Source organism: Stegostoma tigrinum, chromosome 21 (assembly GCF_030684315.1).
Source record: "Stegostoma tigrinum isolate sSteTig4 chromosome 21, sSteTig4.hap1, whole genome shotgun sequence".
In the NCBI taxonomy this organism is placed as follows: Eukaryota; Metazoa; Chordata; class Chondrichthyes; order Orectolobiformes; family Stegostomatidae; genus Stegostoma; species Stegostoma tigrinum.
Window position 1 is genome coordinate 5,487,176 of NC_081374.1, and position 27,395 is coordinate 5,514,570.

The window sequence follows — 27,395 nt, forward strand, 5'->3', positions numbered from 1 at the left end:
TTATTCATGATGACAAAACGTGAGGCTGGATGAACACAGCAGGCCCAGCAGCATCTCAGGAGCACAAAAGCTGACATTTCGGGCCGAGACCCTTCAGAGAGGGGGATGGGGTGAGGGTTCTGGAATAAATAGGGAGAGAGGGGGAGGTGGACCGAAGATGGAGAGAAGAAGATAGGTGGAGAGGAGAGTATAGGTGGGGGCGGGGGGGATAGGTCAGTCCAGGGAAGACGGACAGGTAAGGAGGTGGGATGAAGTTAGTAGGTAGATGGAGGTGCGGCTTGGGGTGGGAGGAAGGGATGGGTGAGAGGAAGAACAAGTTAGGGAAGCAGAGACAGGTTGGTGGACTGGTTTTGGCTTGCAGTAGGTGGAGGGTAAGAGCTGGGCTGGTTGTGTGGTGCAGTGGGGGGGGAGGGGACAAACGGCTGGTTTTGGGATGCGGTGGGGGAAGGGGAGATTTTGAAGCTGGTGAAGTCCACATTGATACCGTTGGGCTGCAGGGTTCCCAAATGGAATATGAGTTGCTGTTCCTGCAACCTTCGGGTGGCATCATTGTGGCACTGCAGGAGGCCCATGATGGACATGTCATCAAAAGAATGGGAGGGGGAGTGGAAATGGTTTGCGACTGGGAGGTGCAGTTGTTTATTGCGAACGGAACGGAGGTGTTCTGCAAAGCAGTCCCCAAGCCTCTGCTTGGTTTCCCCAATGTAGAGGAGGCCACACCGGGTACAATGGATAGAGTATATCACATTGGCAGATGTGCAGGTGAACATCTGCTTGATATGGAAAGTCATCTTGGGGCCTGGGATAGGGGTGAGGGAGGAGGTGTGGGGACAAGTGTAGCATTTCCTGCGGTTGCAGCGGAAGGTGCCGGGTGTGGTGGGGATGGAGGGCAGTGTGGAGCGAACAAGTGAGCACGGAGAGAGTGGTCTCTCCGGAAAGCAGACAAGGATGGGGATGGCAAAATGTCTTGGGTGGTAGGGTCTGATTGTAGATGGTGTAAGTGTCGGAGGATGATGCGTTGTATCCGGAGGTTGGTGAGGTGGTGTGAGAATGAGGGGGCTCCTCTTTGGGCAGTTGTGGCGGGGGTGGGGTGTGAGGGATGTGTTGTGGGAAATGCGGGAGACGCGGTCAAGGGCGTTCTCAACCACTGTGGGGGGGGGGGGGGGGGGGGTGGGGAAGTTGCGGTCCTTGAAGAACTTGGACATCTGGGATGTGCGGGAGTGGAATGCCTCATTGTGGGAGCAGATGCGGCGGAGGCGGAGGAATTGGGAATAGGGGATGGAATTTTTGCAGGAGGGTGGGTGGGAGGAGGTGTATTCTAGGTAGCTGTGGGAGTCGGTGGGCTTGAAATGGACATCAGTTACAAGCTGGTTGCCTGAGATGGAGCCTGAGGTCCAGGAAGGTGAGGGATGTGCAAGAGATGGCCCAGGTGAACTGAAGGTTGGGGTGGAAAGTGTTGAAGTGGATGAACTGTTCGAGCTCCTCTTGGGAGCAAGAGGTGGTGCCGATTCAGTCATCAATGTAACGGAGGAAGAGGTGGGGTTTGGGGCCTGTGTAGGTGCAGAAGAGGGACTGTTCCACGTAACCTACAAAGAGGCAGGCATAGCTGGGGCCCATGCGGGTGCCCATGGCCACCCTCTTAGTCTGTAGGAAGTGGGAGGAATCAAAAGAGAAGTTGTTGAGGGTGAGGACGAGTTCGGCTAGGCGGATGAGGGTGTCGGTGGAGGGGGACTGGTTGGGCCTGCGGGACAGGAAGAAGCGGAGGGCCTTGAGGCCATCTGCATGTGGAATACAGGTGTATAGGGACTGGTCATCCATGGTGAAAATGAAGTGTTGGGGGCCAGGGAATCGGAAGTCCTGGAAGAGGTGGAGGGCATGGGTGGTGTCACGGATGTAGGTAGAGAGTTCCTGGACCAAAGGGGAGAAAATGGAGTCCAGGTAGGTGGAGATGAGTTCGGTGGGGCAGGAACAGGCTGAGACAATGGGTCGACCAGGGCAGGCAGGTTTGTGGATTTTGGGAAGGAGATAGAAACGGGCTGTGCGGGGTTGGGGATGTTCTTTTTAATGAGGTCAGCTCTGCTCCTTAAAGTTCTTTGGAATTAAAGCAATTTTTACGAAGTCTTTTGATTTTTGACTCCTAATTTCAATGTATGTCTGTTTAGCCAACCTGGAACTAATGGCTCACTTGTGTTTGAAATTCTAATTGTTGAAGATATGTATAAGGCAGAGGTGTTTTAATTGTCATGCTCGAGTAAGATGTTACTGGAAAACCCTGTGATGCAGCTTATTATATGGGTTGAGGCACAATTTTTGGTCCATGAGGAATGATTTTGAGCATGTGAAAATGGTAAATTTTAGTGTCATTTCTTGAAATTAGAATCCATTCAGTAATGTGCAGGATACAAAGAACTAGGTATTTACAACTATTTCAAATGTAAGTCCACCAGAGCATCTGTTAACAGTACAATTTCAGATTCAAAGATTCTGATGGTGAAAGCAATAGCAACACAACCAAAGGGACTCCAATGCATAGTTTGCCATCAAGACCTTATGTTGTGCATAGTGCTCTACCATCAGCATCTGCTTCACTGATGGAGAGGATTTGCTATTTTCAAGGATCAGCACAAGCCTCAAATTTGTGAAAACCCTTTTTACGTGCAGGTTAAGTTTACCTCTGAACTTCATGTAAAATGATTTACCTCGCAAATAAGTTCGTACAGAGATCTGACCAATGTATTGAGACAATTGGTAAATATTAGTATGATGAAGCCTCTTTGTAAGATAGGACATGATTGAGAAGTGACCTACTTTAATTGCTTTGTTCTGTAACATAGCAACGCAATCTCACTTGCTGATTTTAAACATCCCCTTGGTGTTGTCGTTAGAATTTTACTCCAGTATACTGGGTGTGTCTAATGTATTTGCCACTCCCATTTTGGAGGTTAACATTTTAACAAAAGCATGCATGGTTTTTTTTCCTATCAGCTCAAGATTTCTAGATTATTTTTCCCTAGTGTGACGCTAAGGGTTGCAAATCGATTGCTAGTAGTGGGTGGCATTTGAGTTGATGGGTTGAATACTACATGACATTAAAGCAGAGAAATGGGCTATTTGACACTTGAAAGACCCAGTCCTGTTCTTTCCTATTGCCCTGCAAATATTTCCTTATCAAATATTTGTACTGTTCTCCTGAAAGTTATTTTCATGTTGGTTTCTGCATTCTTTTCCACAGCGCATTTTTCTTAAAAATCCCTTCTAGTATTTCTTCTCTAGTGGACTGTTTTACCACCACCATGTAATACATGTGCTTCCAGACCTAATGATTAAGCATGTGCAGAGTCAGGACTTGGTTTAAAACTTATTACATGGAGGAATTGTTCTTTTCAGAGCAACTATGTAGACTAAAGTTTTTATTTCAGTCTTGTATTCTGTTGGTACCAGGCATTATGGCTGCAAGTTATTGATATGAGCTTTTTAGATGGTACAGGAGTGGTTTTTAAACTGCATGTGACTTGTGTGCAGTCAGGTGACAGGAAATAGGTTTTACTGAGATGCACCTGCCCCAGTATGGCGTTGCAGTGCACGAGATGCAGCTCTGGGAGATCTGTGAACCATGTTCTTTCCATTCTTTTTTACTGGCCACAAATCCCAGTTGGGGATATTAAATTTATGCATAAATGCTGCATGTATGTGAGCTGTTGTGATTTGACAATGCTGGGTGCAGTTATAAGAATTTGATAGTCTTGCAGCTGTTATCTCATCTTTGCAGAGAAATTAAGCTACTTGGGTGAATTTTCAGCTTAATTTTCACCCTTCCTGACCTTTTTTGAATAAAATGCACAAGTTAACTTATTCAAGCAGAGTCTTATGACTGTTTTAAGATGGCTAGTCACTTTGCAGCAGTGCTGAATGTTATATGTGGTGTGAGCATTGCTGAATCAGCAGTCTAGTAAGTGACATAGCTGCCCTGATTTGCATTCAGAGGTAGCCAGTCATCACTGTTCCTAGTCTCATCTATTGATGCCTTGAGTATTTGTTGCAACAGCCTCCATTTTATCTAGCATGCTGTTCTGCGAGACACTGTAGCAATATCTGTAGTCTCTCTCTCGTATGAAGGCACAAATCTAACATCTGGTGGAAAACTGGATTGTCTCTGAGGGCAGTTGATTTTTCTTCTATATCCAGGGTTTTATTAAAAGTATATAAAATATTGCTTGTGGATTCTGTTTTGAAATTAGTGAGCAAATTCTAGTTTAAAACATGACTCGATTATAAAGTCCTTTTTTAAATAGTCTAAAATTGAAATTGTTTACATTACAAAAATTGTTGGCAGGGATGGATGAGTTCCACTTGGTGGATTTGTATTTCTATAAACTGCATCTTGTTTCTAAATGGACTACTTTTCTCACTTGCAGATAGTGACGCAGTTCAAGAACGTCACAGGATGCGTGAATACAAACTGGTCGTCCTTGGTTCAGGAGGTGTGGGGAAGTCTGCACTAGTAAGTAACATTAAAAACACCACAGTAGTCCAATTCTGTTTACAGTTGCACTTTACTCCAGCCCATATAAATGGAAACATTGGGAAAGCTGTAATATTTTGGTTGTTTAGATGAACAAAAGCTCTTATTTCCGCTAACTTCAAATAATGTGGCTGTGCTCCAAGGTCCTGAGCTACACCTCTGCTTTCTCCCCATAAGAAGACCACACAATTCAATATCCGTAATATCACCTGTCTCTTCCCTCACATCTGACCTGCTGAAACCCTTTATCCCATGATTTTGTTAACTCCCTTTTTTGTTTTGCTTTCTCAATTTAATTTAAGCCTCAAAATCTGTCTGTATCTTAACTTGAATGGAGTGCTGTTTACCACTGTTTGCTGGCCTACATTGGCTCGTGTTCTGGCAACGTTTTGTTTTTCAGTTGAGTTCTGAGAATGAGACCCATACTGGACTTGACATTAACACTCCTTTTCTCTCCACAGACCTGAGTTTTTCCAGCTTTTTGTTTTGTATTGTCACTGTTCCAAATGCTGGCCTATCCATCTGTACAACTAGCTGAGATCGTTGCACTCTTCTATTTCTGGCCTCTTTGCATAGGCCCAGTGTTCATTTGTCTCTTTGCTAGATATGGTTTCTGAAACCTTCATTTCTAACCAACCCTTCTCTCTCAAAACATGTTTGGCCAAAACCTGTTACTATTCCAAAAAATCTTTTACCAAATTAAGAGCCTTGGGCTCTTAAGACATTGTGTGCATATTTTTTGTATAGCATCTTTTTATGATGTAGAATTCAGTTTTTTTTAAATCACTTTCAGGTGTGGGCTATGACAGCTCTTGAGCAGGTTGGATTTGAATCTTGGCCTTTGGCTCAGTTATGTGGCACAGTAGTGTGTCCAATTGGTGTTGGGGATTTTTTGGCTACTATTTATACAAGAACCCAATTCTGTTCTACTGCATCAGAGATAATGGGAACTGCAGATGCTGGAGAATCCAAGATAACAAAGTGTGGGGCTGGATGAACACAGCAGGCCAAGCAGCATCTCAGGAGCACAAAAGCTGACGTGTCGGGCCTAGACCCTTCAGGCCCTCTAGGCCCGAAACGTCAGCTTTTGTGCTCCTGAGATGCTGCTTGGCCTGCTGTGTTCATCCAGCTCCACACTTTGTTATCTCTGTTCTACTGCATTCAGTTGGCAAATAGAAGGGCAGGTAGGCCTAGGTGCAAATGCACCTATTCCAGAAGTGCCATAATCTACCTAAACAGGTTGATCTTTAAATAGATCTATCAGGATAGTTGATCCAATATCATTTTGTTTTGTTCTATAATGCCAAAGAGTTTCTACTCTGGCAATCTTGATCTCTCTACTCTGACTTAAAGTAGTTTTATGACTGAAACTGTCTGTTAACATTTGTCTAATCTGGAATGATGCATTCACAAGGCATGTGACTAGAAAAAGCTAATGTGGCTAACTTGAAATTTGACATTCTTCCTTCACAAACAGTATGAAATCTGCATCAGGGCATGTTAAGGTTTATACAAACCTTTTGCCTTAGGGTAAATCTTACTGGATAGAGGAGTTGTCCTGCTGTCCTGGTGATCATGTTCAAGCAAAACAAAGTGAATTGGCCATTCATCTATTGCTGTTTGATATCCTTGTATGGCAGTTGACTGTTGCTATTTCTCTTCATCTGTGCTTCAAAAATTAATCCACTTGGTGTAAAGTGTTTTGGCTATTTTGATAACGTGCTCCATAAATGTGAGTTGGTTAATTCTCGAAGTGTATTTACTTGGTGAGCTAACGAGCTGAATGTGTGTTCTGTTTTTTTTTAGAAAAAGCTAGCATGTTTAAACTGCGCTTGAGGCATGGCTGTGTAGCCTGGGGTTATACTAAGCAGTTAGGCCTATACTTCAATATTTATTTACCCTGAAATAATTTTTTTCACTCAGTTGAATTAATAGGCTGTCATTAATTTTCTCTGGGTACTCTGGTTTCCTCCCACAGTTCAGCAGTACAAGAAAGGTGGATGAATAATACTGAACTGCACAGTGTGCAGGGGTGTGGAGGTTTAGTGGATTAGCCATGGGGAGATAAGGTGGGAATTAGGTCTGGGTAGGGTGGACTTGATAGGCTGAATGACCTGCTTCCATACTGTCGGCGGTTCTATGGTAAAATGAGTCTGAAACTGAATCTTCCAGATAGAGCACCAAGTCCAAGAACTCTGTCTTGATGTATTGTTTGAATTTGAATATTTTTTCACCAATGAGTAGTTCTTCTTGCTTTCCTGTCAACATAAAGCCTACAGTCCATTTTGATAAGCGTATCAGATTTCTGAATACTCTAATTTTTTTGTACTCTAATTGAGAACCTCCAGTTGTGCCATGGAAATGTAGACAAGTTTGTGCATTGACTGTTTTAATTGGGGGTATGTTATTATAGTCAGGTGGAACTATTGCCGAAGCTAAACAGTTGTTATACCTAAATTTCCAAATTCTTAACTTGCAATTCTCTACTTTTTTGTTCCCTGATTGAGACCCTCACTTCCTCCCCACACACTCCCCCTCTGTCACCTAGAATGTAATCGTAGACTAGGTTGCTGAGAGCATCCATGGAGTGGCTGGTGGCTGTTTGGTTTTGTTTGCTTCAACAGCTGGTCGCTGTCTGCTTTAGGTGTCAACAGTCCTTACTTGTAAGTAGGCGTGAATCACTGTTTTAAAGATGGAGTCAATTTGCCTAACAACAGCTTTTCAGTGTCTGTGCATTGCTTTAGCATTTATGTCTTGAGTACCAAATTGCTCTGTTCAATGTTGCATTCATTGGCAGCAGTACTCTAAATATTGTGACTAGTTTGTTTATCTCAAGTGCTGCTGATGAAATGGAAGTGAACTAAATGAAATGTTCTAGTGTTTGGTGCCTTACAGTTGAGTAAAACTATTACATTTCCTTGAGTTGACCCTTTTTAGCTCTTCTGTTGTTAAAAGGTCATACTTAAATTCTTTGGCCTTTTTACAGACATTCAACATTGAATTCTGAAGCACTTTTTCCAGATTTTGAATGAACAGTGCTATTCAGCCTGTTTGCAATCATTGTACTGAGATCTTTATTGAATCAACAAGCAGTCTTGACACTTGAAGGTCTTATTTCTGCTTATTGCTTAGATTTTGTGTGCTGATTTTGTCACTTGCGCAGGACTTAAAATTTTATTGCTGCAGGAAATAGGACAACTCAACAGTGACCTAGAAAAGAGACAGTACTGAGTATAAAATGGTTACAACCTAGAAGGAGGTCATTTGTCCCATCATGCCCATACCAGCTGTCTGTAACAGCAGCTCAACTAATCTTTCTTTTCTTTTTTCTGTTCTGTTCTATATCTAATTCTCAGGCCATGATCCTCATCCATCACACTCTTAAGATGGTGCATTCTAAGTGCTTGCTACTTTGTTCCTTATGATTCTTTCACCCTTCACCTTTTTCAAATTGGACTGCCTGGTTTCTTGACGCTGTAGAACCGTAGAATCAACAGCACAGGGGAAAAAAAGCCCTTTGGCTGATCAATTCAGCTTCAGTCAAGTTCAAGGACCCCTCTATTCTAATCTCATTTTCTAAAGCTTGGTCCTTTTTAGCCTTTGTCTTTGGTAGCACAAGTGTACATTTAAATACGAAAATGTTGAGTGTCTGCCTCGGTCAGATTACCACTACCCTCTTTGTGAAGGAAAGTTTCCTTGCATCCCCTTTAGCATCCTGCCTCTCTCCTTTTTTTTTAAATCAATACCACCACCCCCCCCACCCCGTCATTAATCATGGGGAAACATTCCTTTCTACGTATCCGATCTGTGCCCCTCAATTTTATACATCTCAATTATGTTGTCTTCTGCTGTCAGGAAAGAATCCCAGTCTATCCAGTCGTTGTTCTTCATAATTGAAACTCCAGCTGGGGCAACATCCTAAGAAATCTCCTTTTGCACCCCCTCCAGTGCTCTCTCATCTCTCTGTACTGTGAATTCTAGAACTGTGCAGTAGCCTAACAAACACACTTTTGTATAATTCCAGCATAGCCTCCCTGCTCCTAAATTCTTTGCATGCAGTCTTTAATCTCCTTTTCATCTGCCATTTCCAGTCCTTTTTAGGGACTGATAGATATACACACCAAGGTCCCTTGGATCCTCTGCTTGTATTCCTTGGTTTGTCCTGCCCAAGTGCATCACTTTGGACAATCCATTTGCCACTGATTTAACTTCTTTATATCTTTCTCACTATTTACCATCACACCAGTTTTCTTATTATGATCTGTGAATTTACAGATCAGCCCCCTACATTAAAATCTAATCAAGTTTATTAATCATAAACACCAAGAGCCCCAACACTAATCCCTGCAGAACCCCAGCGTATACTGATTTCCAGTCATGAGAGCACCCTGTTGGCCGTCACCCTCTGCTTCCTGCCATTTGTGCAATTCTAAGCCAATTAGTTAAATTTTCTTGGATTGCATGGGTTCTGACAATCATTTTTATCTCCCATGAGAGCCTTTATGCATTCACAGCCCTGTTCACACAATTCAATCCAGTTTGGTCAGGCATGACCACCCTAATAGAACCATGCTGATTGTTTATGATTTAATCCCTACCTGTTCGAGTGCAGATTAATTCAGTCCCTCCAAATTGCTTTTCAGTATTTCCCACCACTGAGGTTATACTGACCATAGTTTCCTGGCTTATCCCTTCCTCCCGTCTTGAATACTGGTACCATGCCGGTTGTCCTCCAGTCCGTTGACCCTGCCCCTAATGGGCAAAAAGAATGTAAAATTTATTGCCAGCTCCCTTGCCTTTCCAACTTTGGATACATTTTGCCCGACTTTGGAGATTTTGCCTACTTTTAAGTCTGTCGTACAACTCAACCCCCCCTCCCCCTTGCTGACTTATTTAATTCTATCACAGCCCTTCTCCCTGATTTTCTGTATATACCTGTCCCTCTGAGTACTAATACACAGTACTTGAGTGAAACGCTACCTATCCTCCTGCTCTACCCACAAATTATCTTTGTGGTCTGCAGTTGACCTTAGTTCTTCCCTAGTTATCCTTTATTTATGTACTTGTAAAATAACTTCACATTTTTCCTTTATCAAACCTGCCAGTATCCTTTGCCCCATTTTTTGCTGTCCTAATTAAGTTCACCCTAGCATGTTGCATACTCCTCTTGGACTCTTGTATTGAGCCCTTGGCTTCTACCATAAGCCTTCTGTTTTCTCTTTGCCAAATCCTGTGCATCCCTCTATGCAGAATTTGCTGGATTAGTTGGTCCAAACCCTTATCTATATTCAAACGTATTGGCCCTACTGTCCTTATTTCTTCCTTGAATGTTTCCCACTTTGACACAGATTTAACTGAAAATATCTGCTCTTGGCTATTCTTAAAGTTAGCCGTCTCCCAGTTTCGAATTTTGATTCCAGGCCACACTCCAAGTTTAGTATAGAATCTAATGGAATTATGATCACTGTTTGCAAAACTAAATCGCAGCAGTACTTCAACAACTTGCCCAACTTCATTCCCTAAAGTTAAGTCCAAGACTGTCCCCCTCTTGCTGGGCTGCCTTCCACACGCTTAGAAAGCTCTTGATTACATTTTAAGAATTCTGGTTTCTGCAAACGTCAAAGTTTATCTGTAGCTACTTTGTTCAGACCTGTTGAGAGTTTAAGACCTGTATCAAATTTTCTCTTGATTTTCAGTTTAACGAGAACATTACCCTTATCCATGTAATTGAAGTCCCACATCACTACGAGTGTTACTAAATCTTCTACGTGCCCGCTATCCTCTTTAATCCCTCCTATAGTGTGGTGCCCAGAGTTGGAGGAATACTCCAATTGAAGAGGAACCAGTGTCCATCTTAACTTCCTTGTTTTTGTATTTTATGCCCTTTTTTTAAATAAAATGTGAGCTTAAGTGAGTGTTTCAAACTGCCCTGTCATCTTCAATGATTTGGAAAATGAAGAATTTGTCTATTTTGGCAGGAAGAGCACCAAACCACATGTAAGTAGAGTTTACAGGGCTCTGGCTTGCAGAGTGATCTAGGCATCCTAGTATATGAATTGCAAAAGGTGAAGATGTAGGCACAACAAGTACAGTCAAATGGAATTTTTAATGTCTGTTAAAGAAATTGAATGCAAAAGTAAGAAAGTTATGCTTGTTATTAGAGGGCATTGGTGAGGCCAAGAGTGGAGGAAGGCAGTAAGTTTATTGCAGAGTGTTTAGAGAAGGATCAGTAGCTAATATCTGGAATAAGCAGAATGTGTTGAAGGCCTGGATAGGTTGGGCTTGAATTTGGAGTAAGATTTGACTTTTGATTGAAGGCGACTTGATTTGAAACAAGTTGATGGTGGATGCGAAAAGGATGTTTCCTCTGGTAAACTTAAAACTTCGCCCTGTCTTGAAAAGATGTCCCATTTTCAGATGATAACGTTTGTCAGAGGGTTTAGTGCCTTTAAAACACTCAAGGTGATGGAAGTAGAATGAGTTTTTTCAGAAGCAGGGATAGATTAGTGATAAGCAAAGGGGTAAAACATTGGAGTTAGGCACAAATATGAAGTAATCTGGTCAGCCACTATCTTTATTGAATGGCAGAGCAGCTCAAAAGATCAAGTAGTTTACTCCCACTTGTAATTCATGGCAAATTGTTGTCTTGAAGTCTGTGTCCACCACAGTTCATAATACTTGCAAGTTTTGTATTCTTGGAATCTTGAAATTGTACCAAATGTACCAGAACTCAAGCCAGTTTTAAATGGCATGAAAAGGAGTGGTCTTAGTATTGGCCACTGGAGACCCCTTATGAAATCATCCTCTGAAATGACTGCCAGACTACTCAGAACTCTTGGCATCAGGGTAGCCCACAAACCGACCAACACACTAAAACAGCAGCTAATGAACTTAAAAGACCCCGTACAGACGACAAGCAAAACGAACGTCACTTACAAAATACCTTGCAAGAACTGTGACAAACACTACATTGGACAAACAGGCAGAAAGCTAGCCACCAGGATACATGAACATCAATTAGCCACAAAAAGACATGACCCACTACCACAGTATCTTTGCATACAGATGTGGAAGGACACCACTTTGATTGGGACAACACATCCATCCTAGGATAAGCCAAACAGAAACACGCATGAGAATGCCTAGAAGCATGGCATGCCAACCGGAATTCCATCAACAAACACATTGATTTGGAGCCCATCTACTACCCTCTGAGAAAAAGAACAGGAAATGACATCACCAACCCAAGGAAACCTAAATACATAAATAGAAAGTGGGACATAACACCAGTGCTTCACCGGAGGCTCACTGATGTTACCTAGAATGGTGACGAAACGTCTGAAAACGAACCTTCCAGCTCAGCGACCCAAATTACATCCAGAATCATCCTCCTGTTCAAAGCAAACCAAAACAACAGTAATGCTAGAGATAATGGGAACTGCAGATGCTGGAGAATCCGAGATAAGCGTGAAGCTGGATAAACACAGCAGGCCGTGCAGGAAAGCTGATGTTTCAGGCCTAGACCCTCCACCTTGTGACCTCCCACCCACAGGCTCCAACATTTGTCCCCCAACCCCCGCACTGCCCATTTTTGTCTCCTTCCCAAAATCCACAAACCTGCTTGCCCTGGTCGACCCATTGTCTCCGCCTGTTCCTGCCCCACCAAACTCATCTCCAGCTATTTGGACTCCATTTTCTCCCCCTTTTTGGTCCAGGAACTCCCCACCTATGTCCGTGACACCACCCATGCCCTCCACCTCCTCTAGAACTTCCAATTCCCTGGTCCCCAACATCTCATTTTCACCATGGACGTCCAGTCCCTATACACCTGCATTCCTCACGCAGATAGCCTCAAGGCCCTCGGCTTCTTCCTGTCCCACAGACCTGACCCAGTAACCCTCCACCGATACCATCATCTGTCTAGCCGAACTCGTCCTCACCCTCAACAATTTCTTTCGATTCCTCCCACTTCCTACAGACAAAGGTAGGGTGGCCTTGGGTACCCGCATGGGCCCAAGCTATGCCTGCCTCTTTGTAGGTTACGTGGAACAGTCCCTCTTCCACATCTACACTGGCCCCAAACCCCACCTCTTCCTCCATTACATTGACTGACTGTATTGGTGCTGCCTCTTGCTCCCAAGAGGAGCTCGAACAGTTCATCCACTTCACCAAGAACCTCTACCCCAACCTCAAGTTCACCTGGGCCATCTCTAACACATCCCTCACCTTCCTGCACCTTTGTCTCCATCTCTGGGCAACCAGCTAGAAACTGATGTCCATTTCAAGCCCACCGACTCGCACAGCTACCTAGAATATACACCCCCCCCCCCCCCCCACCCCTGCAAAAATTCCACTTCCCTAATCCCAATTCCTTCGCCTCCGCCACACCTGCTTCCAGGATGAGGCATTCCACTCTCGCACATCCCAGATGTCTGCCGCCTTCAAGCCTCCCCTGCAGTGGTTGAGAACTTCGACCGTGTTTCCCGCAACACATCCCTCGCACCCTGCCCCCGCAATAGCTGCCCAAAGAGAATTCCCCTAGTCCTCACGTATCACCCCACCAACCTCCAGATACAACGCATCATCCTCCGACACTTACTTCCGCCATCTACAATCCGACCCCACCACCTCAAGCCACACCTCAATTTCCTACCTACTAACCTCATCCCGCCTCCTTGACCTGTCCATCTTCCCTGACTGATGTATCCTCTCCACCTGTCTTCTCTATCCATCTTTGGTCCGCCTCCCCCTCTCTCCCTACTTATTTCAGAATCCTCTCCCCATCCCCCTCTCTGAAGGGTCTAGGCCCGAGACGTCAGCTTTTGTGCTCCTAAGATGCTGTTTGGCCTGCTGTGTTCATCCAGCTTCACACTGTTTTCTCTGCAACCCTTGGTTCTCTGATCGAGAATCTATGTACTTATTGCAGCCTTAAATATAGGTAAGGACTCTGCCCCACAGCTGTCTGTGGCAAGGAGTTCCAAAGATACTCATCCCTCAGAAATTCTCTTCATCTGTGTTTAAATTGGTGTCCCTTTTTTTGGACCAGACAAAGTCCCAATGAGAGGAACTCCTCAGCCTGTACCCGTCAAGCTCTTGAGGAATGCTAATGAAGATTTCCTAGACTGCCTTGTGTCCAGCTCCAATTTCCTTTTAAGCTTTTACCCTTACCTGACAAAACTGTTGTTAAAAATCAGCATTTAGTCATTATTAGTAATTAATCAGATGCTTGATGCAGAATCCATGGAGTTTTGTGATGCAAATTCCAGCTGAGCGAGCTTGTACACAGGCCATTACGATGATGAGCATAATCTTCACGCAATGGCAGCTGAGCGGTGCTTAAAGTTTAGACCTTGTGGATTTTGGTACTAGTGCTGTATCAAAACACGTGTCCACTGTAACTGTAGTGATTAGATGCTGTTTTGCCATTTGTGTATGACACTGGGTGGGTGAGATACTTGTGCCTCTGGAACTGGAACATGTATATAATTATTTTGTACACCACCTGACCTGGCATCTTAAACATTTTCAGTCTTTTGTGTTTCCTTCTAACTTTTCCTATTCTTGGCGAATATTCTAATTTAATCAACAGCGTAAAATGAGAATGAAAAGACCAGGGTAAACAAAGAGCCATCCAATTAGTTCACCTGCTTTTTTCCTTTTTTCAAACATCCATCCTAATTCCCTCTTCAGAAGTTTACTTCAGTAGAGTATTCTAGATTCTAACCACTTGTTGCATTTACAGGTTTATCCTCTTGTCTCTGCCTGTTGTCAGTCATAAGTCTGTGCGTGTCTGATCATCAACCCTCCCACTAATGGAAACAGTTTCTCTTCTTTTACTGCATCCAAACCTTAATTTTAAACACCTGTATCAAATCTCCCATTGTATTCTAGGGGGAGCAACCTCAACATTTTCTAGTTTACCCTCATGACAGGTTCCAGGGATAGAGGGTTACATTCTAGTGAATGCCTTAAGCCTCCCCTCCTAAAGTCTAGTGCTTAACTCCTGAAATGTTGCAACTATTATTATTATTATAATTTATTTTGATACACTCTTTTGATGCGTTGTTTTCTTTCCTTCCAGACTGTACAGTTTGTTCAGGGGATTTTTGTTGAAAAGTATGATCCAACAATAGAAGACTCCTACAGAAAGGTGAGACTAAATGTGTGCTTGGAGAGTGGTGTAGGAGAGAAAAGCATATGGTGGTATATGTACATGACCTTTCCGCAGAGACAAATATAACTCAGCTTTGAATTGCTGAGGAGGCTTTAAGCTCAGGTGCCTGGGGTGGGGAAGAAGAGCACAGGTCACCATGTGAAGAGAAGATTGTGGTTAATAGAGTGAACCAGGCAGGAGTATAAAAAGTGTACTGAGCAAGGCAGGGGGGAGAAGTAATTTGCTGAATGAGAGGATAGCATGCACCGCCAAAATTTAGTCTTTATACAAATACACGAAATGTAAGGAGCAAATTGAGTTGCAGGTAATGGTTTCAAGTTGGAAAACTGTTCTAGTGGCCATAATGGCGACATGGCTGCACTTCAGGACTGGGAACTACACATTCCAGGTTAAGTTTTACAGAACGGATGGAGAAAAAGGGGTGGCTCAATGGTTAGCACTGCAGCCTCACAGCACCAGGGACCCAGGTTCGATTCCAGCCTCGGGCGACTGTCTGTGCAGAGTTTGCACACTCTCTCCCCGTGTCTGTGTGGGTTTCCTGTGCTGTGGTTTCCTCCCACAGTCCAAAGATGTGCAGGCTAGGTGGATCGGTCATGCTAAATTGCCTGTAGTATTCAGGGGTGTGTGGGTTATAGGGGGATGCGTCTGGGTGGGATGCTCCAGGGGGTGGTGTGGACTTGTTGGGCCAAAGGGCCTGTTTCCACACTGTAGGGAATCTAATCTAATCAAAAAAATGACAAAGGGGTGGAATAGCATTACTGACTTAGAATCACTCCTGTAGTGAGGAAGGATGTAATGAGGGGCAAATCACCCAGCCAAAACCTTTTATGGGAGGACCCATAAAGGAGCTAAAACTACAACATGTTCATAGACCACCTGGTAGCAGCTCAAAGTGCTGATTGTACCAGTGTAGCACTTGCTAAAAGTTTGTGAATTTCTCCAGTCTGGGATAGTTTATTATGGCAATGTCATGGATGTGACATGGGGACAATAAATATTGGATCTAGTAGTGAGCAATCGGTCTAATTTTAATTAGTGGCCTTGCTTGTGAACATTTTGTCAAATAGTGATTGTAACGTGATTGAGTTTTGTGTAGCATTTGAAAGAGATGAGCAAAGATTGGATTCTAGAATTTTCAGATTTAAGCCAGAATTCAATGGGATGAGTCAAAGACTGTCCACAGTAAATTTGCAAGCTCTGCTACGAGGTAGAGTAAAAACAGTGGACCATATTCCAAGATGTTTGCTATTCAGTAGTTTTAATGCTTGAAAAGGGAAAAACTGTGCCTCATGCTTTTTTAAAAAAAAATCATGTACATTGGTGTAGTAAAGGACAGCATAAAATTAAAAGGACTTTTGCGTGGCTAAAGGATCGCAAAGGAAACATGCAGAGGACGTATGAGGCAATAATACTTTCATAAAAGGAATGTGGCTAGTTAAGAGTACTATTGCCTCTTTGAAGGCTGAGTATGGAGAAATTGCCACCAATAATTTGGAATTGTAGACCTGCTGACTTTTGCTTCAGTATTCAAAGCATAAAAGGAGAGTAGCTTGCCAGAAGTCCCAAAGAAATAAAGAGGATCAGGGATGTAGTCTAAATAAAACTAACTTGAGTAAATGATCAATTGTGGGGAAGCTAACAGAACCGAAGAATGACAAATCTCCAGGATTTGATGGTTCCTATCGATGAGTAGAAGGAAGGAAAGCACATTGCTGATGCCCTAACCATAATCTTGAGTTCCCACGATCAGGAGTTGCCCCTAGAGATTGAAACTTGCTCATGTCTCTCCACCCTTTAAGAATGGAAAACAAAAAATTACAGACCAGTTAGTCTGACATCTGTGCTTGGAAATTTTTGGAGTCTATAAATAGGGATGGGGTAATTGATCACATCAATTTGTTAATCAGCATGGATTCATGAAGAATAAGCCATGCCTGACAAACATTATTTTTTGAAGAGGTGACGTATGTGGTGGACAGAGATAATTTGATGGAATTTATTTGTGGACTTCCAGAAGGCTTTTGATAAAGTTCCACATACAGCCGTTAGCAAAGGTGGAAGCCCATACACATTACTGACATGAGTAGGAAATTAGTTGTGTTGACAATTGTAATGCAGCATAAATATTCAAATTGACTGAATGTGACTAATGGTGTACCACAGGAGTCAGTTGCGGCCTCAATTATTGATTATTCAGTGCAAGCTTGGATAATGGCATTAATGAATCAAATATCCAAATTTACTGATGACAGTTGGGCAGCATTGTAGACGGTGTTGATGACCGCATAAAATTACAGTAGGATATTTTCATTGAATGGGAAAAGCTGTGGCAGATGCCATTTTAATGTAGGCAGGTTTAGGGTTTTGATTTCAGACAAAGGATGGATCAGGAATTTTTAGAAGGCTCACTGTTAAATACAGTGGTTGCCCAATGAGATTTGAGGGTTCAGGACATACAACGTTTAAAATCTCACGAGTGAGTGCAGAAAATAGTGGAGGCTCGTGGAATGCTGCCCTTGATATCTAAAGGACTAGAATATAGGGATGCAAACATTACGGTGCAGCTATGCAAAACCCTGGTTAGAATGCACTTAAGTACTGTGAACAGATCTGGGTACCAAACCTTAGGAAAGGTGTTTTGGCCCTGGAAGGAGTTCGATACAAGTTTGCAACAATGATAACCTACCCCTGAAGCCCAATTAAGAGAAGAGATTAGGCTGCCTACTGTAAAACAGCAAGGGTAGTGAGGAATGACACCATGAGGAGCTTGCCAACAATTTTTACGGTGGGAATGTAAATATAGGTTAGTGAGCACAGTGATTAATAGGACTACGTATGAGTCAGGAAATGAGCACAGGCATCAACTTAGGATGTTGAGAGATTTACAGAAGATAGAACTTTTGAATCTGGTCAGGATTGTATTGGAATAATCTATTCCAAGATGAAATGAATATTTCAGCATTACCTGAAGCTGAGCTATTAATGTTACAGATGGCTCCAACATGTATGTCAAAGAATTGCATCTTCTGATCTCCTTTTTAAGGCTTTTTGGGAATAATGAAAGAGAATTTGCAGTTTAATGGTTTTGTGACAACCCCTGGATTACACACCTTAGATCCAATTATTTACTCTGTGTCATTGTAGTAGGAAGCAGTCATTAGTGACATTTAAGCGACTGTTGGACATGCATATGGACAGCAGTGAATTGAGGGGAATGTAGGTTAGGTTATTTTAATTTTGGATTAGGATTAATCCACGGCACAACATGGTGGGCCGAAGGGCCTGTACTGTGCTGTACTGTTCTATGTTCTATAAAAGGTTGAGGTGATGTAATCAAGACCTTCAAGTTATTAATAGAAATACTAGGTAGATAAACTGTTTCCCCTGATTGAAGATTCTGGAACTGGGGGCATAGTCTGAGAATGAGGACCAATCTATTCAAGAGATGTCAGAAAGCACTTCTGTGGTACAGAGTTATGGAGATTTGGAATTCTCTTCCTTTAAATGATGCTAATTCAATTGTTAACTTTAAATCTGAGAAATTTTTACTCAACGTATTAAGGGATATAGGCAGATCAGCTGCAATCATATTGAATGGAGCGGGCTTGAATGTCCTATCCCTGTTCCTAGAGTGAAATAAAAATCTCACTAAATACAAGATGTGCAGCAAGAAGGCCATTACTCAAAAGTTGTAAAATGTGGCTTTCATAGATATATTTAAGTAAACCTAGTTAAGTACATAACATAGACTGATTGGTATGTTAGAAAATAAAAGTTAATGAGAAGTGGACTGAAATGCAAGTATAGACTGAGTTGGCTGGCCCACTTCTGTGCTGTAGCTTGTAAAGTGAACTAGGTAGAGTTGCATATTCCTTTTGGCTAGCTAACACGATCGTCAGTGAACCTTTACTACAAAGCTGCGCCAGCCCAATCAAAAGGCTTTCTACCACCTCGAAGCAACTAAATGTTGTAGCCATCATTTTGTTTTTGGGCAATGCCCAACAGTGAGGAAGGGTCACTCGATGTGAACCATTAACTCTGATTTCTGTCCACAGATGCTGTCAGACCAGCTGAGCTCTTCCAGCAATTTCTATTATTGTCTCCTGCTTTTAAGTAGTCCCTTGGCGTGGTTGGCTGATGACCAGCTTAACTCCATGCCACTTTGAAAAATTAAGTAAAGTATCAATTTTAGAAAATTAGTGTTACTAGAACTAATAATGACTGTGAAGCTATTTTCAATTGCCATGAAAGCCCCTCTGATACTCATGTTGTTTAGGTCCTTCCTTACCTGGTCTAGCCTATGTACGACTCTCAACAATATAGTTGACTCTTGATTGTACAGAGGACAATTAAGGATGGACAGTAAATGCTGTTTTAGCCAGTGACACCCATTACCTTTTTTGAATGGATTTTAAAAAATAAAATCAGTTGAAACTGTAACTCCAAACAGTATCTTAATGTTGATTCCTGTTGTTGCATGCTATTTGACTGTGTATTTCCCCATTACAACCCTCTGCATGTTTAAACCTGCTGTACATTTGCATTAAAAAGACAATGCTAGAGGAAATTAGTAAGCCAGAAACTTGTATGGAGAGAGATGCCAGTTGGTTTCGGGTCAACTTTTTCTTTGAAATTGGAAGAAGTTAGATGTAACAATTTTTCAGTAGGTTGAGTACTTCTAGCATTTTCTGTTTTAATATCAGTCTGTTTTTGTTTTTCGCAGAATTCTATTGTTGAGGGATCCGTTACAAGTTCTGATAACCACTAATCTGTAATATTCTCCTTGCTGGTCTGGCCTCCGGTTTTCCTGCTACAAAAATGCTAAATCATCTAAAGTTTGCTGTTTTAGATTAGGATTGTTTCCACTGCTCATTTATCAGTTTAGCTTCAGAAAAATAAATGAAACTTAATTGCATTCTAAAATATAATGCCCACAATCATTGTTACAACTGCAGTCTCTGCAGGGCAATTTTATTGAACCAGTTACCACCTCCATGTGTTAGACTGTATCCATTAGAAAGCTGATTGTCATGAAGATGGTCTGCCATCGTACTGTATTCAGCCCTGCAAGTGTCCCTCCGTTTACTTAGAGGAAAGATCAGCCATTATCTATCTGTTTGCTTCATGAACTTTGATTGCAGACTTGAGTATAGGGCACAACAACATTAAAAGCTTTTAAATTACTATAAAACTTTTGACAAGTAGACTCTGATAGCGGATGGCTTAAGGTGAAATGTGCAGACGGGGCTAAATTTAGACAAGTAAGTTTATCAACTTAGGACTAATGGAGAACTGGTATGCTATTTTTCTGTACTTGGTCTCTTGATTAGTACCCTTTTTAAAATTTAGCCTAATCAACTTAATCCTTAATATACATTCAAATTTCTTTGAACCTATAAGACTAATTCTAGCAGACCCTTTCTTATCACAACTTCCCAGTCTATCTTTCAACTGCTGATGCTCCATTATTCACAGCAGCCTGATGCTAAGTGTTCTGTCATTTGCTATGTCTTGCACACTCAACGATTACCTTTTTGTACAAGGTGTTAGTGAGGCCACTTGAAGTACTCTGTACAGCCCCCTGTCACCCTGCTGTAGGAAGGAATATTATTAAGTTGAGTGTATAAAGAGAAGATTTACAAAAATGTTGCTGGGCATGGAAGGTTTGAGTTATAAGGAGAGACTGTATAGGCTAGGATCTTTTTTCACTGGCGTGTAAGAGACTGAGGGGTGACCTTACCTTACAGAGGCTTTTAAAATCATGAGGGGCAATGATTGTGGTGTTTCCTTTAGGGTAGGAGATTCAAAACTAGAGGGTGCAGCTTTAAGGTGAGGGAAAGGTTTAAAAGGGACTCAAGGGGCAAATTTTTCAGAGGATGGCTTATATGTGGAATGAACTGCCCGAGGAAATGGTTAGTGCAGGTACAGTTGTATTTAGAAAACATTTGGACAGGTACACAAATAGGAAGGTTCTAGAGGGAGATAGCCCAAATGCACGCAAATGAAGCTAGTTTGGAAAACTTGATCAGCATGAGCCATATGCTGGACCATAGGGTGGACAAAGGGTCTCTGTTCATGCAGTATGACTGTGACTCTAGTTTTGCCAACCCTTGGCTGGTAATACCTGTATAATGTTGTAAGGTAAAGGTAGACCCCCCCCCCCCCCCCGTACTAAAATTGAAACATCTAAAGAGGATAGCACCTCCCCATAATCTGCAAAAGTAGTGTAGCCTGCTTTTTGCCAACTTAGTGGTTAAATAAATCCCTAACATTCACTTTAAGATCAACAAGTAACAATTTATTTATCTAATTCTTACAGTGAACAAATTAACTGAACTACTAACAAACCAAATCCCTTCTAACTCCTGACTGTTCCTAAATAAAGCAAGATTTTAATGGTATGCTGCTTCAATAAATAGAAGTACCACTTATTTAACAAAATATATGGAATTTAGTATGTTGAAATTAGTCAAGTTAAGTTTCTTCTAGAATGTTCTGTGCTTCTCTGGGTCTTCTGTTACACATTAACTATTGGTACAGTTCTTCCTATTGTTACTTAAATGCCACTTACTTTAAGACATAGATGAGGTTGTGACAGCCAGCAATCCCCTCGAGAGCTAAGTGCTGTTAGCTTTGGAGATGGCAGCTAGCTCTGGAGTTTTGTCCAGCTGCTGTTTTATACCCCTGATTACAACAATATTTCTTACAGGGTTGGTCCTATGTTTTTGACAATTTAAATTTAATAGGTTTTTGGTATTTAAGTGCCTGGTTCAAATTTCCTAAATTCAAAAGCCTGTTGTCTTGGTAAAGACTGCTGCTTGGCCTTCTAATTGTACGGTCTTTCAATACAAATATTTCAATTCAGGCATTTTGTTTACTTGCAAACTTTCAAGCTTCACCTCTCAGGTGTCCATTTTAAATCTCTAAGCACGAAAAGCACATGATCTTTTTAAAGGGATTGTGCACTGTTTTCACCCTCACATGGTGCAAACTTCAAATTCTAACTTCCTGCCTCCAAATCACAAGTGCTGTACCCAGTTTCATAACAGTTAATGACTTGCAAGTGCCCAGTCCTAAATCCAGACAAATGATCCCCAACAAAGTATCTTGTGGTAAGCACAAAGTTGTCACTATTATGGTTCTGTTTTTTTACACTCTGCAAGTAGCTCTGTGACAATAATTGGACTCTGCACAAATCCTTGCACCTAAATTAGAACAGTTAAGTGTCTAGTTTGATATTTTCAACTCTTGGCCAATGGGAAAGGTGCTACTAGCTTCCCCATGACCCAACCTTAATTTGTATGTCCTAATAGAAGGTCCACGGAACTGTAGGTTATTTCTTCTCCCCAGTCATCATTAGTTTGCCTTTGTTTCCTATAAAGCTAGATCCACTGGAGTTACAAGTGTGACCTAAACGTAATAGCTTATTTTAAAAAGTAGCATGTGTTTGGCACCAAGTTTAACATTCGATTAACATATCACAAAATTTCAATGATCATGGTACACATCATGAAATATCTTAAGATAATAAAATGTGAGGCTGGATGAACACAACAGGCCCAGCAGCATCTCAGGAGCACAAAAGCTGACGTTTCGGGATGAAGGGTCTAGGCCCGAAACGTCAGCTTTTGTGCTCCTGAGATGCTGCTGGGCCTGCTGTGTTCATCCAGCCTCACATTTTATTATCTTTGGATTCTCCAGCATCTGCACTTCCCATTATCACTATCAATGAAATATCTTAATATGAGTTTATGTATAGTGTAATTTGATAACTTAAGTGTATCAATTTCACAAATGTCGCTGAAGTCTGAACAGTATGTTTTGGATAAATATAGGGAAGGATGGAAACCTTGATGCCCATATGTGGGTCCTTAAAGATAACAAAAATTGATTTAAGGTGGCTTTTAAAGGAAGTATGTGAAGAAAAAGTAGAGGGTTACAATTAGAGTTGAGAACTTTTTACATCAAAGTTGGTCTTTGGCTGCAATACTGCTGGGCAGACTTCATGAAAGAAATATAGAACATTACAACACAGTACAGGCCCTTCGGCCCTCTGTTGTGCCGACCTGTCATACCGATCTCAAGCCCATCTAACCTACACTATTCCACGTACGTCCATATGCTTGTCCAATGATGACTTCAATGTCCCTAAAGTTGGCGAATCTACTACCGTTGCAAGCAAAGCGTTCCATTCCCTTACTACTCTGGGTAAAGAAACTACCTCTGACATCTGTCCTATATCTTTCACCCCTCAATTTAAAGCTATGCCCCTTCGTGCTCGCCGTCACCATCCTAGGAAAAAGGCTCTTCCTACCCTCTGATTATTTTATGTTTCAATTAAGTCACCTCTCAACCTTCTCTTTAATGAAAACAGCCTCAAGTCCCTCAGCCTTTCCTCGTAAGACATTCCCTCCATACCAGGCAACATCCTAGTAAATCTCCTCTTCACCCTTTCCAAAGCTTCCACATCCTCCTTATAATGCAGTGACCAGAACTGTACACAATAGTCCAAGTGCGGCCGCACCAGAGTTTTGTACAGCTTCACCATAACCTCTTGGTTCCGGAACTCGATCCCTTTATTAATAAAAGGTAAAACACTGTATGCCGCCTTAACAGCCCTGTCAACCTGGGTGGCAACTTTCAAGGATCTGTGTACATGGACACAGATCTCTCTGCTCATCTACACTACCAAGAATCTTACCATTAGCCCCTTATTGGCTTATCTACATACTGTGTCAGGAAGCCCTCCTGCACACTCTGGACAAAAACTGACCCATCTATAGTACTCGAACTATAGTGTTCCCAGTCAATATTTGGAAAGTTGAAGTCCCCCATGACAACTACCCTGTCTCTCTCACTCCTATCGAGAATCATCTTTGCTATCCCTTCCTCTACATTTCTGGAACTATTTGTAGGCCTGTAGGAAAACTCCCAACAGGGTGACTTCTCCTTTCCTGTTTCTAACCTCAGCCCATGCTACCTCAGTTGACGAGTCCCCAAACATCCTTTCTGCAACTGTAATACTGTCCTTGACCAGCAATGGCACACTTCTGCCCTTTTTACCATCTTCTCTGTTCTTACTGAAACATCTAAATCCCGGAACCTGCAACAACCATTTCTGTCCCTGCTCTATCCATGTCTCCGAAATGGCCACAACATCGAAGTCCCAGGTACTAACCCATGTTGCAAGTTCACCCACCTTATTCCAGACGCTCCTGACATTGAAGTAGACACACTTCAATCCAACTTCTTGCTTGCCGGTGCCATCTTGCTTCCCTGAAACTTTATTTAGGACCACCCTACTCTCAACCTTTTCTATAGTCGAACTACAATTTTGGTGCCCATCCCCCTGCTGAATTAGTTTAAACCCACCTCTGAAAGGATGCTATGAAGTCTTACCAAGATTTAATTGGGGAGATAAAACTTGTTGTGGAGCAGTTAGTAAACTTTTCAGTTATTTCCTTGGGGTGTTGAAATTGAGAGCTCACTGAAGAGGGTTTTATGGTAGAGAGGTTTTGATAGAGCATATGCAGAAAAATAATTCTTCCTGGTAAGTAGGTCACTAATTTAGAGGCTGTAGATTTAAATAGTTAAAAGGAAAATTTAGATTTTTTTCATTGTTGAGGATCTGAACTTTCTATTTGAAAAGGTGGTGCAACTGTATAAATTGACAGCTGGCTAATTTAGTTGAGTAAAAACTTCGGGTCTCTTGTTCACTGAAAGAACAATATTTCAGAATGGTCAATCAGAGGCAACACAAGCGCAGGCTGCTGAAGGAAACCTATAACCAGAAAGGAAACCAGTAACTATTTCATTTGCAATTTTATAACACTTCAGTTTATCTTTAAGTCATGTGATGTAGACATTGTTGGCTGGACCAACATCTATTGACCTAGTCAACCTTGAGAAGGTGTTGGTGAGGTGCTGCCTTGAACTGCTTCAAGTCAACCTCCTGATTTGCTGGTGTTTTTTAAGGATTGTTCTGATCAGGTGTACTCTGAAGTCCCCTGAATTAAGAATGGAGTTCCAAGCTGTAAGTTGAATAGCAGCTTCATATGATCCAATGTTAAGCGCAGTTGCTCTGGGATGTGGTAATGTAGGCTACAGTAACATTCCAGCACCAGAATATAATTTTGTTTGTCCACTTGTAAGGCAGTATGTTTTGAATTTACATGAAATTTGTCATCCCTAGATTCCACAAGACAATTGGGACAGAGGCTCCAACAGTATAGGATTTGAAGATTTTTAAAATTGCATTTATGGTGCCATTGAACAAATGGACTTGTCCTACAGCTTTATATAATATCATACACCTTTTACTGGGCACAGATAGGCCATTCAGTCAGCTGATTGGTGTAAATGGAACAGTCCAGCTACCTCCCACTGATCTACCTGTTTAAGCGTATCCTTCAAACCCTTTCTGGTGTACTTCCTTCTCTTCAAATGTATTGCTGGGTGCAATTATATGCAGTTAAATGAGTTCAGTGTTCCTATAATTAACGTTGGGGTAGTGAGAATGGTGTTTGAATGTCTAATGTTTTTCAAATAGACAAAGCAACCACTTTTCTGTTGTGAACCGGAGTGGGTATTTGCTGACTACCATAGTACAATTAGATTAAATTGGAATTTCTAGCAACAGGGTGCTAAATGGGGACCTGCCTGCTTGAAGCAGTGCTAATAATTGGCCAACTGCCTCATTTGAGTTGATAGACTTGATTTTAGTTTCTGTTCCTCACTGTTGTCTGACACTTGCTTAAAAATTTAGTGAGTTGTTGGATCTGGCTTTGCAGTGGTTTCCACTTTGGCCCAAAGCCTCCTGAAATCTGATGTCAATATAAGTTAATGTTTCTCACACCGAAGAACCAGAAGGTCACTGAAGCCTTTGAGGGATTGTAATCCAGCTCAAATTGGAGCTTCCAAGAGAAGAATGTGCCAGCAGAAGTTGTTTTTGATCTTGCTGACTTTAAAAGTTGGAATACAATAAGAATTGTAGTTCTCCTGTAAATATTCAACTTTGGCCTACCACATTTTTTAAGAGGGGGGAAAAAAAATCGGTTTGGCAGTAATTTTGAGTTTCTTGAACTTTTTTCTGACAGTCCGATGTGCTGAGTTTATTTCAATGCAATTTCAACTGGGGGGAAAAAAAAACTTGAGACTTCACATTTTGTCATCTGGGACTTTTGGTGACTGCATTTTTTTTCACTTCTGATTTGCTATGCAGAAGTGAAAATAGTTTCATTTTATCAAAATTCATTCAATAATAGATCTAACCAGCTGAGCTTGATAAATTGCCTTGACATTATTGTAACTAGAATAACTGCAGTATAATATCATGCTACTTTAATTATAAAATTGACAGTAAATTTAGCAGAATTAATCCAAGCAGTGTGATGCTGTCCTGCTTAATTTAGCTTTGGTTGGCAATCTCATTTAGACCACAAGATGGCTAGTGTGGAACATAAGACAGTCATTGCAGTAGTGGGTGCTTTTCCAAAATTAATGCATTAATATGTAATTAAGCTAAGTAGCACATAAAACTGGTACAAGGTTTCAAATCAACATTTCAATTTCTCAAGTGTCAAAATGCTTCATCTTGTGCACAAAATAATGCTAAAGTTTTTCAAAATCGGGTGTTCGGTGCTCAAAGCAGGAATGTGATAGTAAGGCTCGCAAAACAAATTTGCATCCTGACTTAACGCATAGGAATCGCTCAATCTGACAAGGTCAAGGTTCACCTAGTTTGTTAGTCAGATATGGAAAGTAAACTTCAAAAATTTGAAATTGCCAGACCTAGTTTTGGCTCGTATTTGAAGTATGGATGCAAAGTGGGTGTTTAAAATGTGACCAGATTGAAAACAAAGGATTTTCATGTATAGCTTAAAGGTCTTGCATCAGAATTTCCAAATTTGTGTGCCCTTCTCGTGTTCTCCACCCAGTCAATGGCACAAATTCATGATTTCTTACTTCAGTTGATCATTGTACATGCTGAGCCTGTTATGAAGCAGAAGAAAACTTAAAAGGCAAGTGGTATTTCCTTTTTAAAAAGCTTATTTTTTTCCTTTAAAATGCATCCAGTCAGCTCACTTAAAATAAAAATTCCAATTTGAAGTCTGATCAAAGTCTTGAAGTGAGTGAAGGATTTGAGCCTTAGAGTTTCTATTTGGTCTGCTGAGAACATTTCAGAGAAAAGGGGCCTAGTCATCAAATTTATTTGTTCAAGTTGGAATAGGGTCTGCACAGATGACAGCCCTCAAAATCTGCTGTAGGCAAGTTAATTTTACAAGTTTGAAATGAGTAGATGTTTATTAGGCAAGAGTATTTGAGGATTAAGAATAAAAGGTGATTTAATGGGATTGATATTCATCAGCCATGAACTGGTTGAGAAGGCTCAAAGAATTCTATTCCTATCCTTGTACAGTAGCTGCCAGTGAGATATTGAGCATTTGGTTATGAATACATAAAAGGTACAATTAACATTCTTGCTGAGCTATTTAATGTGAACAGATTTTGCTAAGATGTACTGTTTTGTTTTTGCAGCAAGTTGAAGTAGACTGCCAACAGTGTATGCTTGAAATCCTCGACACAGCAGGAACGGTAAATCATTTTTGTACAAATTTTTAGTTCCTAACAAAAATGTTTTTATTACACTACATTTCATAAACTTTATACAGGCTCTATTGGCCAGTTTGCAAACTTGAC

The 27,395-nt window shown here is 41.5% G+C and overlaps 1 protein-coding gene across 3 annotated transcripts in view; it reads left to right on the forward strand.

The window, feature by feature from the left end:
• Positions 1-27,395, forward strand: part of rap1aa (RAP1A, member of RAS oncogene family a) — a 147,317-nt gene that overhangs the window by 82,739 nt on the left and 37,183 nt on the right. For all 3 annotated transcript variants that reach the window (XM_048553553.2, XM_048553555.2, XM_048553554.2), the window contains 3 exons: positions 4,416-4,501; positions 14,604-14,672; positions 27,234-27,290. In XM_048553553.2, the coding sequence (XP_048409510.1) occupies positions 4,445-4,501; positions 14,604-14,672; positions 27,234-27,290 (183 nt within the window). In that variant the 5' untranslated portion in view covers positions 4,416-4,444. The remainder of the gene's footprint in view (positions 1-4,415; positions 4,502-14,603; positions 14,673-27,233; positions 27,291-27,395) is intronic.